General features: G+C 39.4%; 2 protein-coding genes and 1 long non-coding RNA gene across 3 annotated transcripts in view; 2 read left to right on the top strand and 1 right to left on the bottom strand.

The window, feature by feature from the left end:
- Positions 1 to 10, top strand: part of LOC146473922 (uncharacterized) — a 1481-nt gene extending 1471 nt beyond the window's left edge. The window contains exon 2 of the mRNA XM_085117619.1: positions 1 to 10. This exon is cut by the window's left edge and continues 215 nt beyond it. The gene's annotated coding sequence lies outside the window, so the exon portion shown is untranslated.
- A 985-nt stretch (positions 11 to 995) lies between these two features.
- On the bottom strand, positions 996 to 2717 carry LOC146473921 (uncharacterized). Its single transcript, XR_014866264.1, has 2 exons — positions 2636 to 2717; positions 996 to 1228 (listed from the first exon to the last, which is right to left on the bottom strand). It is a non-coding gene; the product is annotated as an uncharacterized LOC146473921 (long non-coding RNA).
- A 7761-nt stretch (positions 2718 to 10478) lies between these two features.
- Positions 10479 to 14325, top strand: LOC146473920 (uncharacterized). Its single transcript, XM_085117618.1, has 3 exons — positions 10479 to 12453; positions 13001 to 13099; positions 13553 to 14325. The coding sequence occupies exons 1-3, from the start codon at positions 10891 to 10893 to the stop codon at positions 14051 to 14053; spliced, it is 2163 nt and encodes a 720-aa protein (XP_084973744.1). The 5' UTR covers positions 10479 to 10890; the 3' UTR covers positions 14054 to 14325.
- Positions 14326 to 14374: the final 49 nt, after the last annotated feature.

Genomic DNA, 14374 nt, shown 5'->3' with positions numbered 1-14374 from the left:
GAATAAAGCATTAAAAACAAATTTCAACTTTAAAAATTATTTGGAAATACAAATAAAGTTACACTGATGGATTAAAAGCGTTCTGAAATTATTTACAATAAAAATGTTCCCGACGTTTCGGTCGCAATCACGGACCTTCTTCAGGGGAAGTGAAAGAAAAATTATGCAGGGTACAGTTATAAACAAGACGCTGATTAAAATTCAGGATATGTGACATTTTTTCTTGTTAGCGAGAGTCAAGTGTAAATACTCCTTGGGGGTTAGCGGGACCTCTGAGCCAATGAAGAGAGATCTGGAAAACCATGGCATCAAAGTGGCATTTAAACCCTATCAGAAAATTAGCAAGATGTTTCCAAAACCGAAAGACCAAATGGATAAAGAAGATACTCGTGATCCCGTTTACGACATTCCATGTGCTAATTGCAGCAAGAGTTACGTTGGCGAAACGAAGAGAAAATTCATAACAAGAAAAAGCGAATACCAAAAGGCTGTCGCACGGCGACAAGACGAAAAATCAGCACTTGCAGACCACGTGATAAAAACAAATCACGACATCGCGTGGGATGAGGCCACAATTCTCAGGACTAGCAATAATTGGCACCAAAGAAAGATTCTCGAGGCCTGGGAGATTAATTGCGCCAAAGACCCACTCAATCGAGCCGACGGGGCGTTACTCCCCAAGGAGTATTTACACTTGACTCTCGCTAACAAGAAAAAATGACACATATCCTGAATTTTAATCAGCGTCTTGTTTATAACTGTGCTTCTGCATAATTTTTCTTTCACTTCCCCTGAAGAAGGTCCGTGATTGCGACCGAAACGTCGGGAACATTTTAATTGTAAATAATTTCAGAACGCTTTTAATCCACCAGTGTAACTTTATTTGTATTTCCAAATAATGTTTTTTAATGTACCCACCTGGTGACAAACCCAGTTTTAAATTTCAACTTGTTCGGCAGGTTTACTGCAAATTGTCAGTTTTTCCTTTTTTCATGATTGTTATCATCAAAAAGGGATCCCACGATCTCTATCTTTCCAGTTTATGTTCAGTGTTCTCCCCAGAAACCTGTTATGGAAGCCTGAGAGGCGTCTTTCTTCCTGCACTGTGATATTGCAAGTCTGAGCTGTAGCTGCTTGGACAAGAATCATTTCATTATACAAACAACGGGCAACTAGTTAACTGACTTCTAAACATTAACCTTCAAAGTGAAGGATTGAGCTCCTCATACTTCATATTATGCTGACACAGCCTATCAACAAAACAATGCTACTTAACAGAAAGCGATAATGGACTCTGTCATAATGAGTTAAGTGAAACTCTACCTAAGTCACACTTAATTTAGAGCCTTAACAAACATAGGAAGTTCGTTAACTTCTGTAATGTCTGTCCTTAAACGAGATAATTCCGGCTTTGAATACCAATATATCTTAATATCTGAATATCAAGCATCTATCAAAACATTTCTAAAAAAAAAAAAAATGGACAAAGGCTGTTGTCGAGATGGTATGTTTCCATCGAAATGGCAACATCTTAGTTTGTAATAGCGGGCGCAATCTGGGGAGAGCCCCAAAACTATGGGGGGTGGGGGGAGGAGGAGAAAGGGATAACAAAAACGTTTTCCCCGCCTTTCTCTGTTCCCACTCCTGCCCACTCGGTAGGTTTGGTGCTATCCCCAGATTGTGTTCGTCCTCACGGACACCATTTCGTTCCCATATCCCACGTGCGTTCTTGGCCAGCGCCCGCCACTTGGTGCTGACGGTCTATACTCCCCCAAGGAGTTCAAATGGCTCAAGCCGGACTGAGCTTGAGTAGCCAATAGGAGAGCGCAAAAACGCTCTTTACTGCATGAAATGGTCTCCATACTGGTCGTTGAAAACATGGCGTGTTTTCCTTGATGCTAAGGCCAGAAAAAAACTAAACGGCTACTTTCTCCGAAAGGAGCACGGTGACCTATCTTTTTTATCTCGTTATTTTAATTTACCTATTATCCTCTTTATGTTTAAAATTTTAAGAAAAATTGACGACAGATAAAAGTGTTATGGCCAGAAATACGAGCATGCCCACCACTCGCGGCCATAAAATAGTGATACTGAGAACTAGTGCTTCCCTGCAAAGAAATTCATCTTTAATCTCCGATTATGCCTCATATATCTTATGTTCAACTTTTTTCTAAGTTTCCTTTTATCTATGTAACTTCTTTTACCACCAGACATGACAATAGCTGATAAAATTAACTCATTTTTGGAAGCGAATATTGCAAGCGCTTGCACTCAAAGGTCATCGTCCCACTAGTAATTTATGCACTCTACGGGAAAGGATGGCGGCTGTTCAGTTTACCACAATACCTTGCGAATCCGACTCAGCCAATAAGCGCACAGAAAGGCACATTTTTTGCGAAATGCAAAAAGAACTAAAATTTCAAGCCCAGTTACTACAACGTGGTGCTGTCTGCATGATTTTTAAGTAACATGTTTTTCCTTTGCATGGATCTTCTGCAATCTTCTGATATTCACATGGCTGATACAGTTGAAGAATCACATTGGATTTCATAGTTTTTTTTTAACCTATAAAAATAAAAGCATAAAATGCAGGGCTTAAGGTTTCTGCAAGTTATCGCTATCTGCAACTTGTTACAGAGAAATTTCTTCGTCATGGAATTTTAATTTTTGTTCAACTCTGCAGTTTCCGAGCTTGAAAATTTCTTTCAGCGTTAATTTTCACTGTCGAGCAGAACGCATTGCTTATTCATCCCATGACAGAAAGGAGGCTTTTTTTGTTCTTTTATTTAAAAAAACTGAGTAATTTGACTAGTAAAGTTTAAAATCTACAATTGCGTGCTCTGCAAAAACATTAATGGTTAGTAATCAGTTTTGTCCTGAGAAAAGCGCGCTGCAGAATGTGTGCTCTTGTCTCGCGATATCACTAAGCTGTTTTAACTTCTCGCACAAAAGGAAAATAAACCGTTCTGTAAAGACGACTTTGTTTTACTTCTGAACAATAAAACGCAGTTATATATTTTATTTCCTTAAAACTGTAAACATCATTTTTGCTTTTTCTTTTTAATACAAATAACTCGCAGACTGCAGGCACATTTGTACAGCTAGCATAACTGTAATTCAACTGGTCTTTCCATAGTTTTGTGCATGTGTATTCGATCTTGCCTCTAAGCAACAGTGATAATCTTTTACATCGGTAGGCGACACGTAGTTCTTGTCATACGTTTCAACGATATTTGATTTTTTTTCTCTTACTGCAGCTTCTTCGAAAACTAAACAGTGAACATTTTGTGCAAATTAAGATGAAAATGAGGGCGGTCGTCGTGAGCAACGTTACGTTGTTTACACAAGTCTCAGAAGTAAATGTTTCCTTTCTTTTGTTGTCGGCAAAGCAAGCAACACTTGAACAAAGACGTCTTTTCAGTGTGGCGCTTTTGTTCAGTAATGTGAAGCTGTCAGTCTCACATTCCTATAAGAGAGCGTACAGGGTTGTATCAATCACATTACTGAACAGAATAGGAAAGCATTGTACTCAAGATGAATTCCCTGCTACTGATCCTGTTTCTTGGAACTTCACTCGTCATGGCAGAGGTGCCATTGGAGAATCCAGCCCTTGACGAGGACAAGAGTCATTCCATTATACAAAGAAGGCAAATAGTTACATGTAATTGACTTCTAAACATTAATCTTCAAAGTAAAGGATTGAGCTCCTCATACTTCATATAATGCTGACACAGCCTATCAGGTTAGAACAAAACAATGCTACTTAACAGAAAGCGATAATGGACTCTGTCATAATGAGTAAAGTGAAACTCCGCCTAATTCACACTAATTTTAGAGCCTTAACAAATTCAAACGTCTGTCCTTAAACGAGATAATTCCGGCTCTGAATATCAACATATCCGAATATGTAAATATCGATCATCTATCCAAGCAGTTCTAAACAACAACAAACACAACAAAATGGACAAAGGCTGAGATGGTATGTTTCCATCCAAATAGCACCATCTTAGGTTGTAATAGCGAGCGCAATCTGGGGAGAGTGCCAGAAATGGATAACAAAAACGTTTTTCACGCCTTTCTGTCCCCACTCCTGTCCACTCGGTAGGTTTGGCGCTATCCCCAGATTGTACTCGTCCTCACGGACACAATCTCGTTCCCATATCCTGCGCGTGTTCCTGGCCAGCGGCTGCCACTTGGTGCTGACCAAAAGGAACGCAGCCTCTGGGAACGAAAGGGTACATTTGCGGTGCGGTTTTCCTGGATCTCACTAAGGCGTTCGACACGGTGGATCATGGAATCTTGATGTCCAGGCTGTCATCAGTTGGAGTCTCTACCAGTGCTTTGGAGTGGTTTACATCGTACTTGAGTAATCGGAAACAGCGAACTTCTTGTGAGAATGAATTATCTGAAGCTCTACCCGTCACTTTCGGTGTTCCACAAGGAAGCATCTTGGGTCCGCTGCTCTTCCTTGTATATATTAACGAGCTCCCTGCTGTTATTGAACACTGCGAGGTTTCACTGTATGCTGACGACACCGTTCTCTACTTCTTTTCAAAAGAGCCACACCAGCTGGAGAGCAAATTAAATGAGGATCTTTATAATGTAGCATTGTGGCTAGAGGAGAACAAACTTACATTAAACCTCTCAAAGACCAAATCTATGTTAATCGGAAGCAACAGAAAAAAAGTTCATGTTTCCTCGCTGTCTGTATCTATATTTGATTGTGATCTTGATAGTGTAAATAAGTTTAAGTATTTAGGGATTATGCTGGCCTCAGACTTCACATGGTCTGATCATGTATAGATTATGTAATTTCTAAAGTTAATCAGCGACTAGGTCTTTTACGTAGGATTAAACATTTGCTACCTTTCACCGCTAGTCTACTATTCTACAACAGTCTTGTTCTTCCAGTTTTTGATTATGGCGATCTTGTGTGGGGCGACAAGAACAACGTGACTCTTATGAACGACCTACAGGTTTTGCAGAACAAGGCCGCAAAAATTATTCTAGACAGGCCACTTTATTCGTCAGCTACTGATGCCCTGGTAACTTTAAAGTGGCTGAAACTAGAACAACGTAGATCTTACCATCGTTGTATATATATTTACAAGTGCATTAATGGACTTATGGACCACTCTATGAATTTACTAACAAACAGTGACATTCATAATTATAATACAAGGAACAAAGACATGCTCAGACTACCCCGTGTTACCAGAAATTGGGGAAAGCAGAGAGTTTGCCATCACTCTCTAAAAGACTGGAATGAATTAGAGAGAGAGACCAGAAATGCACCGAATATTGCTACTTTTAAGCGAAACATGTTTGCCAGGTTTTTTAATTAACCCTATCGGTAAGAATTTTTGTAGTTTTAGCGTTTTTGCTTTTATCATTTTTTATTTTTTATCAATTTGAAGTTTTTAACCCCATCGATGATATCTTTGTAATTTTAGCTTCTAGTTTGAATTGCTGTTTTTATCATTTTGTAATTTTGTCTTATATATTGTATTTTTTAACCTTTTGTATATTTAATCTTTATAGGACCTTTCTGAAAACCACATTTAGTGAACGAAAGCTTCCTAATAAAAGATTATAACTATAAAAAGATTATTATTATTATTATTATTATTATTATTATTCGGCGGTGGTCACCTAACCCTCCATAGTCAACCTTACCTTAGCATGAATTATATTATCGACAATCACACGGGAAAACATGGGGACTGTAAATAGTCTGGACAAAGACTCGAGCCAGCTAATAAAAGGCAGAACCACTTTGCATAAGTCGCGCGTAAGTTTGAAACACCCTAGAGTACGCTTGTATTTCGTGGACGAATACTTTACCAACCATCTTGGGACATCTTGAGTTTAGTCAGCTGTATTAAATAGTACACTGTAGCTCAGTAAAGTGATACACTCATCATGACTCATGCGTGATTTCAAAATGATTGTACATGTCTCGCCACTACCTTTATCGCTGAAGAACAGGTGGATGGTGGTGGAAATTTACTGCTTTTCTGAGTTTGTGTGGGGGTGGAAGGGGGGGGGGGGGGAATAGTCCAACCACACCTACCCGTCGTGCACCCTGGACAATGTTTTAAGTAGGGGATTACCAAGTGTGGCTGCTACGGTCGCCATGAAGACCTGTCTGCAACCCGGAAAACGGAACCGTAACGGAAGGATAAACTCCTACTTGGTGGATTTTGTGGGTTACTAATACCCAAAATGTGAAAACTCTCGCCAGATCTCTATCACTGGACGAAAAAAAACAAAACAAACTTAGACCGAGAGCTACGCTTGACGCTACATACTCCCCTAAGGGGTACAAATGGCTCAACTGTAAATGGTTTGAACCCAGGAGTCATGTCATAAGTGTGTAGTCCTGAGAAGGACTGTTTGAGGTGACATTGACTGACGTTCAGTCAGTCGTATGTTCAAATTTCTGCGGGTCTAAATTGCTCCCTGTTTTTGGCTCAGTTCGTCTGTCCTTTACGTTCATCAGTAGTGGTGGTAAAGTAGTAATAGGTTTGTGAGCTAAATGGATGTTGTAGGGCTGTAGGATCCGTGCGGTAGTTTCAGAAGGGCCTTTGATGTAAGGTATAGTCGTTGTAATGACAGGAGTCGCGTCGTTGTTTGTGACGTCGGGTTCAGTGTTCTTGTAAGTGTTACGTCTAAAAAAAGTCCTTGGTATGGTTTTTCTTATTGAATACGTTGTCTAAGTACTTCTTCTCATCTGCTAAACTGTCAGGTGAGTCACAAACCAGTTGCGCTCGCCTTGTCAAGGTCTGTATAGTCATTGCTTTGTGAAAAGTAGGGTTGTAGGATGACTGGTTTAGTAGTCTGTCAGTATGTGTTGGTTTTCTGTAAACCGCAGTACGTAGTTTGTTGTTGTTGTCATTTGTAGTTAACTAAACAGTCTAGAATAGCTACTGATTTACCATTTTCATCGATCCTCCTAGTAAACTGTATGTCAGCGTTAGCTCTCTGCTATAAGGTGCTCGTGAAAATCGTCGATTCTGTTTTTGTCTGCTGCTGTAAAGCTATCGTCTACGTACTGTAACCAGTGTGGAAGCGTCCGCTTGTAAGTTGAAACCTGCTTCTTCCCCCGGTGTGTTGCATAACAATTTCTGCTACAACAGCGGAAACTGGTGAGCCCATAGCTGTTCCGTGTAACTTCTTGTAGTGCTTGCCGTTGTACTGAAAGTAAGTAGAGCAAGGCAGAGGTTTAGTAAGTCCATTTAGTCATTTGTGGGTAGTGGCCGTTTTGTCGTAGAGTTTTGGATGGCAGTACCAGTGCCGGTCTAAAGCCAGTTGAAGTGGAATACAGGGGCACCCAACGGAATACCTCGGTAAAATATCTGTTCGGATGGAAGGTACCCTAAAAATTTCGAAAGTTTTCGCCTGGCCGGATCCCCCTAGACTTTTCGAGGTTTTTCGGAACACCATCAAATTTCCCTAGAATTTTCGGAAATGATGTGCTCACGTTTTGTAACTGACATAATTTTCGGATGGTGTTTTTGTCCGCTAAAATTTTTGTCCGTCGTTTTCTAAAAGCTGCTAAAATTTTAGGTGAGAAATTGAGGTATCAACGGAATTTACATTATTTAGGTCTGACAGAGCGTATAATTTTATCCCCTAACGTTTTTGGATGAATAGGTTATACGCCTATAATATTCGGTTGAGCATTATATTCCCTAAGATTTTCGCTTAATTTACGTAGTCACAGGTATAGCGAAAAACGTCTCCTGAACGTTTCTAATGAAACTATGCCTACAACGTGTCCTCGAACTTTCGACAAGACCCATCAGGATAGCTAAAACTTTCGAATGAGAAAAAAAAGCCCCCTCAAACTTTCGACACAACCAAAGTTCCCCTAAGGTATCCGAACAGATAAATATCTTTTAGGGCAGCTCCAAATTAACAAAACAGGCTTCTAAAGCATACAGAAATCCATTTTAGGCACTTCTGACGGATTTAGGAAGATTTGGTGGAATACAGTGATTACACGTGACACAAGACACAAGTTTGTAATCGTCAGGTATTTGTACCGTTATAATAGCGTCGATAAAATTTTCAGTGGGCTGTAGTTGTGTCGGGATTCGTTTGTCAAAGGTTTCAGTACATGCAGTAGTCAAATATTTAGACAGTTCGGCGGTAAGTCGGAGACCCACAGAACGAGACCATATGGGTGGCGAACACGCCTTCTGGTATATACGATAAGTTTTGTGGGATTTCTAAGGACCGGGGGTGGGATGGTTTAGGAAAAAATACATATCCCAAGACTCTTCATGCATTACCGTATTTGACCTTTAAATTTTCTTTCGACCCTTCCATAATTTTGCAATAATAAACGGCCAGCATCAGATAATTGCATTACTGTGGATTCACCTGACCGCTAGGCTCGATTAACAGCCGCTGTTCGGGAAAATGAGCCCGCGTTCCTCCACTGGGCTCAAGGTTCCAGCTTTACGTTCTGTTTACGAGGACACCTTTTTTCCTTCAATTATAATTCATTACATACCTTTCTTAATAATTGCACTTGATTACCGGAAATAGTGAGAGGAATCGGTGCCTTGAACTGAACAGGAACTACTAAACTGAACACAGGAACACTTATTAAAGCTACAAAGCATGTTTACGAGACCAACGAAATCCGTAACTGCAGAAACGTTCCAGAAAAAAGAAAAAAAATTCTAATTTGAAACAAAACTGCAGTAAAACTGGTTACCAGTTTAGTACAGCTCTGTTGTATTTCGTCATTCAAAGCTCATCTGAATAATTTTCCAATTTGATAATTGTATTTTGCCTTGGAAAAAAGTCGCATACGGGTTTGAACATCTTTCAAGTATCAGACTGTTAGGTGAGGGTAAAAGGAGGAAAGAGTTTGTGGAATGGTATGTGGAATGGCGTGCGGAATGGCATAATTATGCGAAATACGATTTACGCGGGGAATAAATTAACTGAAGAGCGCATCCTGTTTTCGCGCCAATTTTATAAGAGCAGCAGTTTTTCGATGTTGCGGACTATTACAGTCAACCTAGGTCACGCGTGAACGATGCTTTTGAAATTTGAACGGAATTTTGAAATTTACATGTCAGTTTTGAAAATCGCCAACGAGATTTCAGAGTTTCCCTCGCTTATTGACGGTATAAAGCTATGAATTTTTCTTTTCATTGCAAAATTGAATATTTCAAGAATAACAATTGTTTCCCAAGAATTTTGAATCTTTTTTTTCGGTTAATGCGTCTTTTTCGGAACGATTGTCCAACATTCCATTCACACGTCGGACATTACAAAGAGAAATTCGAATGTTCATTTCACTCTTGGAAATACTGTTCACGCGTGACCTGGGTTGACTGTAAACAACCAAACAACAGATCGAGGATTAGAAAATATACGCCTGGGATAGAACATGTCTGATCGCTGGTTAGGAAGTGAGAGTAAAGAAATCGATGAAGTTTCGCATTCAAGGAACTAAGAATAAATTAAATTTCTAGTTGACAAAAAGAACGTGGCAGCGAGTAGCCTAGACAAAAAGCAACACCAGACTGGAGAAACAACATCAGTCCAAGGCCAAAACTATTATGTGAGAAATTTTAAATTTAAACTCGGTCATTTTATCAGACTCTTTGACGGTTATAATTTGTACAACTCATGGGAAAAATATGTTCTACTTTTTCTCACCTTACATTTTCGTCGAGCAACGAATACGCAAGTCACTGTTGAGCTGCTGAGCTAGCTACCTAGCTATTTAATACGGCGATTCAGGTAGCTATAGTTCAGTTACGCATTATCGAACTAAACATATCCGTCTTTAATTAAGGTCTTTCAGTGCCAGACGTCCGAACCTAAAATGAGATTTAAAAGCGAAAAAGCCCTAGAGCAAAAAAGCAGATGACAAGTATGGTGTCTAATTATCGACACTGGTTGTGTGAAAGGTTGTGAAACTATTCTTATCACAAATGCATTTTGGTCAAATTGTTGTTCATTTTCCCGCTCATGATAAATGAATCATCGAGCATACAGGGTGTGAGAATTGATCTTTTACCGAGGGTTTAAAAAAAAAAAAGAAAAAAATGATTATTATTTGCCCTCGGTAAAGGATCAATCTTTGTCCTGAGAAGACTTCACGCTGCCACGTTATTTTTGTCAACCGAAGTCGCATGGAGTAAAGTGAACATGAAATTTAATTTACTACGGATTTACTCATAGTTCCTTGAATGCGAAAAGTATAAACAGTTTTCATGGCTTTCTTTACCCTCACTTCTTCCAAATCAACAATCAGACGATCAAATCCTCGAATTGTTGTTTATATTTAGCAAGAGTCCGCAGCATCAAAAAAGCTGCTGCTCTTATAAAATTGGTGCGAAAACATGACGCGCTCCTCAGTTAATTTATTTCCCACGTAAATCGTATTTCGCATAATTATGCCATTCCGCACGCCATTCCACTATGGTTGGCCAAATGTTGCAAAATTCAACAACTTGCATATTTATATTCAACAACTTTTATTTATGTTCAACAAGATATATTCGTATTCAACGTTTTATATTTATATTCAACAATGCGCATTTTCCTTCAACTTCAACTTAAATTATTTTCGTTCAACAACAATATTTGTTCAACTTCAACTAAAATTATTTTCATTCAACAACAATATTTGTTCAACTTCAACTGTCATATTTATTTAACACTCAACAAAAATAACTGTTCAACTTCAATACAGACTTCTAGTTTCTACTTCCCTCTATATTTGTCATACAAGTAAGTTGTTGAAAGTTCCCGGACATTCAAAATATCTTTATTTAACAAAAATTCCCCACCCCGTCCCCGCTTAAATACGCTAACTTGACTACCCAGTCCCCCGATCACTTTATGCCTTGAATAAAGATGGCGTCGACGTCGGAACTTGATGCTAAGGAAGAACTGACACAGATGGTCAGAGAATGCGTTCGAAACGAAATTGCTCTTCAACGATCGGGAAATAGTACCTCGTTACTGATGAGAACTCGCGACCTTATAGCGAGTTCAGCTCGATCTGCGAGCCGAGAGATGACAAATTCCATCGCGCCGGACTTTCCCGCCACTGGCACTCCGGGTCAGCCGGGTCCTTCTTCTTCGTCTTCTTTTCAGACTGGGCAGTCGCAGTATTTTCAAACAGGAAAAAAGAGGCCTGCAGCTACAACGAATCATCCATGGCGCCTAAAGGGTAAACAGAAGAAACAAACAAAGCAGGAGTTCCACCCCAAAGCCGTTCATCTCCTTGACAAGCCTGAAGATCTGGATGAAAATGGCTTTGTTCCCGACTACACAGTTACTGACGATATGGTCCTACTGAAAGGGTATTTTGAGCTGGGGACAGGCCAGTCGGAGAGTGAAATCAGAGAGAGTATAACCGAGGTACTGAAGCAGCGTTTCCCATTTGTAAGACCAGAACATTTTGACTTTGTTAAGCGTGAGCGTAACAAAGTAACTACCCCAGTCGTTAACAAATCTCTTGAATGGAATTACAAACACGTAAAAGAATTATGTGGTCAGGGAAAGCTTTACATTCGTTTGAATGTCTTGAGAGAAGTCATCGACGCATGTGAAGAACCATCACCCACAGGAACTAAAGATGACGACGATGATGACTTGATGAGGTCACCTTTTTCACTGACCATGCCCAAGAAATTTGAAAGTTCGACAGGAAATGGATCCATTGCAGAATATGGACAGTCGGAAACAAGCCTCACTAGCATGGGTGTAAGTGCATCTGGATATGGGGCATCTACCTCTGCTGATTTAGTGGTGGCCTCCATTGCTGGTCCAAGCAGTCAGAGTGATAAGGAAACACTGCGAGAGCTGCTGCCATCTGCAAGTGATGAACAACTTGACAATGCACTCCAAGAATTTGGTGGTCTTGATTCAGCAGCAGATGCTCTTCTTGAGGGGGATTCCCTTCAGGGAGACTCTAATACAGCAGTGTGTGAGTCAATAGTCCAGATCATCGAAATCCTGGGGAAAAAGTTGACAGGAAAAAGAAAGAAACTAGAAGTTGATGAAGGTGATCTTGTTCAAGATGCAGTGGTCTACTACAAGTCAATTCAGTTTGATGCTTCCTGCCCTTTGAGAATTACCTATCAAGGCCAACCTGCCATAGACAGTGGGGGAGTAATGAGGCAGTTTTATTCTGACTTATTTGAAGGTTTAGTAGAGGGCAAGTTAATGGTGCTGTTTGAAGGTGAAAATGCCCACAAGGTGCCAAGTTACCAACCACAGGCTGTTATGAGTGGAATGTTTGAAATGGTTGGAAAAATGATTGCCCATTCTCTTGTGCAAGGAGGCCCAGGTTTTCCATGTCTGGCTCTGCCATGTTTCTATTACCTTGTGACTGGGGATGTTATGTGTGCATTTGCATACTGCAATGTTTGGGATATTCCAGATCCATTTTCTAGGAACATAGTCATGCAGGTAAATGCCCAGTACATTATGAGTTTATTTTTAGGTTAACTTTTAACAGTAAATCCAGTAAGTGTACACTGCATCTCACAAACACCACATTACAACCATCCATTGTCTAATAGTTTGTGGTAAAGTTAATATTGGATAAGACTCCTTAATTAGCCATGTTCTAAACGAGCAGGGGACTGGGTACAAATTTTTAAAATCGAATGAATTGAAAAATGGACATCGTCATCTGAAAGAGCATCCAAATTATTACCGGTAGTAAATTCACTGTATTTCATTATCATTGGTTTAATTTCAAAGGCATGGTTCACTTTTAAAATACACCAAAATAAGAGAGTGTAGCATGGATTGGAGGGGCAGCTGTCCCTCCAATACATACTATTAAGCTCTCTTATTTTAGCGATTATCAAAAGTGTACCATGCCTTATAAAAGGGCCTATCTTTTGCCCACACCTACAATTCATAGATAATAAGACTTCTCCAGCCAGTACATATAGGTTTCTAGTCATATCTGCAACATTTATTTCTATTTTTGCTTATTCATACAAAGCTGATGGATGCCAGTGATGATGATGAACTGGCAGAGCTAGCCAAGAGTGATGAAGTAATTAATCTGTTGGCTCATTGTGGAGAGACAAGTGTTCTGCAGGTACCATTTGCTTTGACTATATTTTTATTTATATTGTTCTGCCCTGCATGCTACCGCTGACATTGTGTACCCCCCGTGCTGACAGCCAGGCCCAGCCTTCTAATGATACCCCTGCAATTACTGTTTTTTTTTTTTTTTTTTTTTGCTCACTTAAACGTTGAACTTGCCTACAAATGTTGATTTATTGTGACAGGCATGCAACTTTCATTCTCTAGTTTATTCAGTTTTTATTTCATTCAATATATCCTGTACTGTGTATTGTTCTAGTTTCTACCCTTCCTTCCCACCCTTTGGTGGGTGGAGAAGTTAGAAGTTGATATCTATTATTTCCCACATTCCAAATTATACTTACTATCAATTGTATTAAGTTGATTTGTTCAAAGCCAGTAAAGTATCTGCTTATATATCATTGTTTGCTCAAGTTGTTTGAGTTTGTACAATATTCTATTTCAGATGTCTACAAAAGGGAAAATAATTCAGTCAATAGTGATGTATGAGGTCATTTCAAAGCGAAAAATGGCATTGGATCAGTTGAGAAAAGGATTGACAACCCTTGGTGTCCTTGATGAGATGTCAAAGCACCCACATCTTTTTGAAAATGTGTTCACCTTTAAACCTGTTGAGCTGACACCCACCACAGTTAAAGATTGTCTCAAATATCCAGATGAATTAAGCAAGCAAGCACAGGACACCAAGATGATGATGACCAGATTTGTTGACCAGTTGTCAAGTGCCAGGTTGATGCAATTTATGCAGTACTGTACTGGAAGCAAGACAATGCCTTCAGTTCAGAATTTTGTAATAAATGTAAATTTTCATAGTGAAAGTTACATCTCCTCATCAACATGTACCTTTACATTGTTATTACCTGATCATTTTCCCTCTTATGGTCTGTTTGAACTTTCACTGGATTCAGCCTTTTCTTCATCTGGAAAGTCTTTTACCTCAGTGTAAACAAAAACACTGCCCTAAATTTATACATTTAGAGGCTCTTATGTAAGCAAGACTTATGGATAGGTTGCTGTTTGTGTACTGTTAGGTTTACCGAAAAGAGGTCATTACTGAGTTGTTGTTGGTAACCTTCTATGGAATTTGAAAGATGTAGTAATTGGATTTGCCACTTTAAAGTCAAAGATGACTTGCAACAGTTTTCATGCCTTTGTTTTGATGGATTGAAAGTACTGACCCATATCAGATCCCATGATCTGGGTACAATAGTGTTGATGTTCAATCACTGATCAATTTAGTTGTGTTATGCCAGCATTAAAACATTGA

The sequence above is a fragment of the Pavona decussata genome, unplaced genomic scaffold, assembly GCF_977016875.1.
Source record: "Pavona decussata unplaced genomic scaffold, jaPavDecu1.1 SCAFFOLD_92, whole genome shotgun sequence".
Classification (NCBI taxonomy): Eukaryota; Metazoa; Cnidaria; class Anthozoa; order Scleractinia; family Agariciidae; genus Pavona; species Pavona decussata.
Note: the sequence above shows the minus strand (reverse complement) of the source record. Positions and strands in the feature narration are given on the sequence as shown.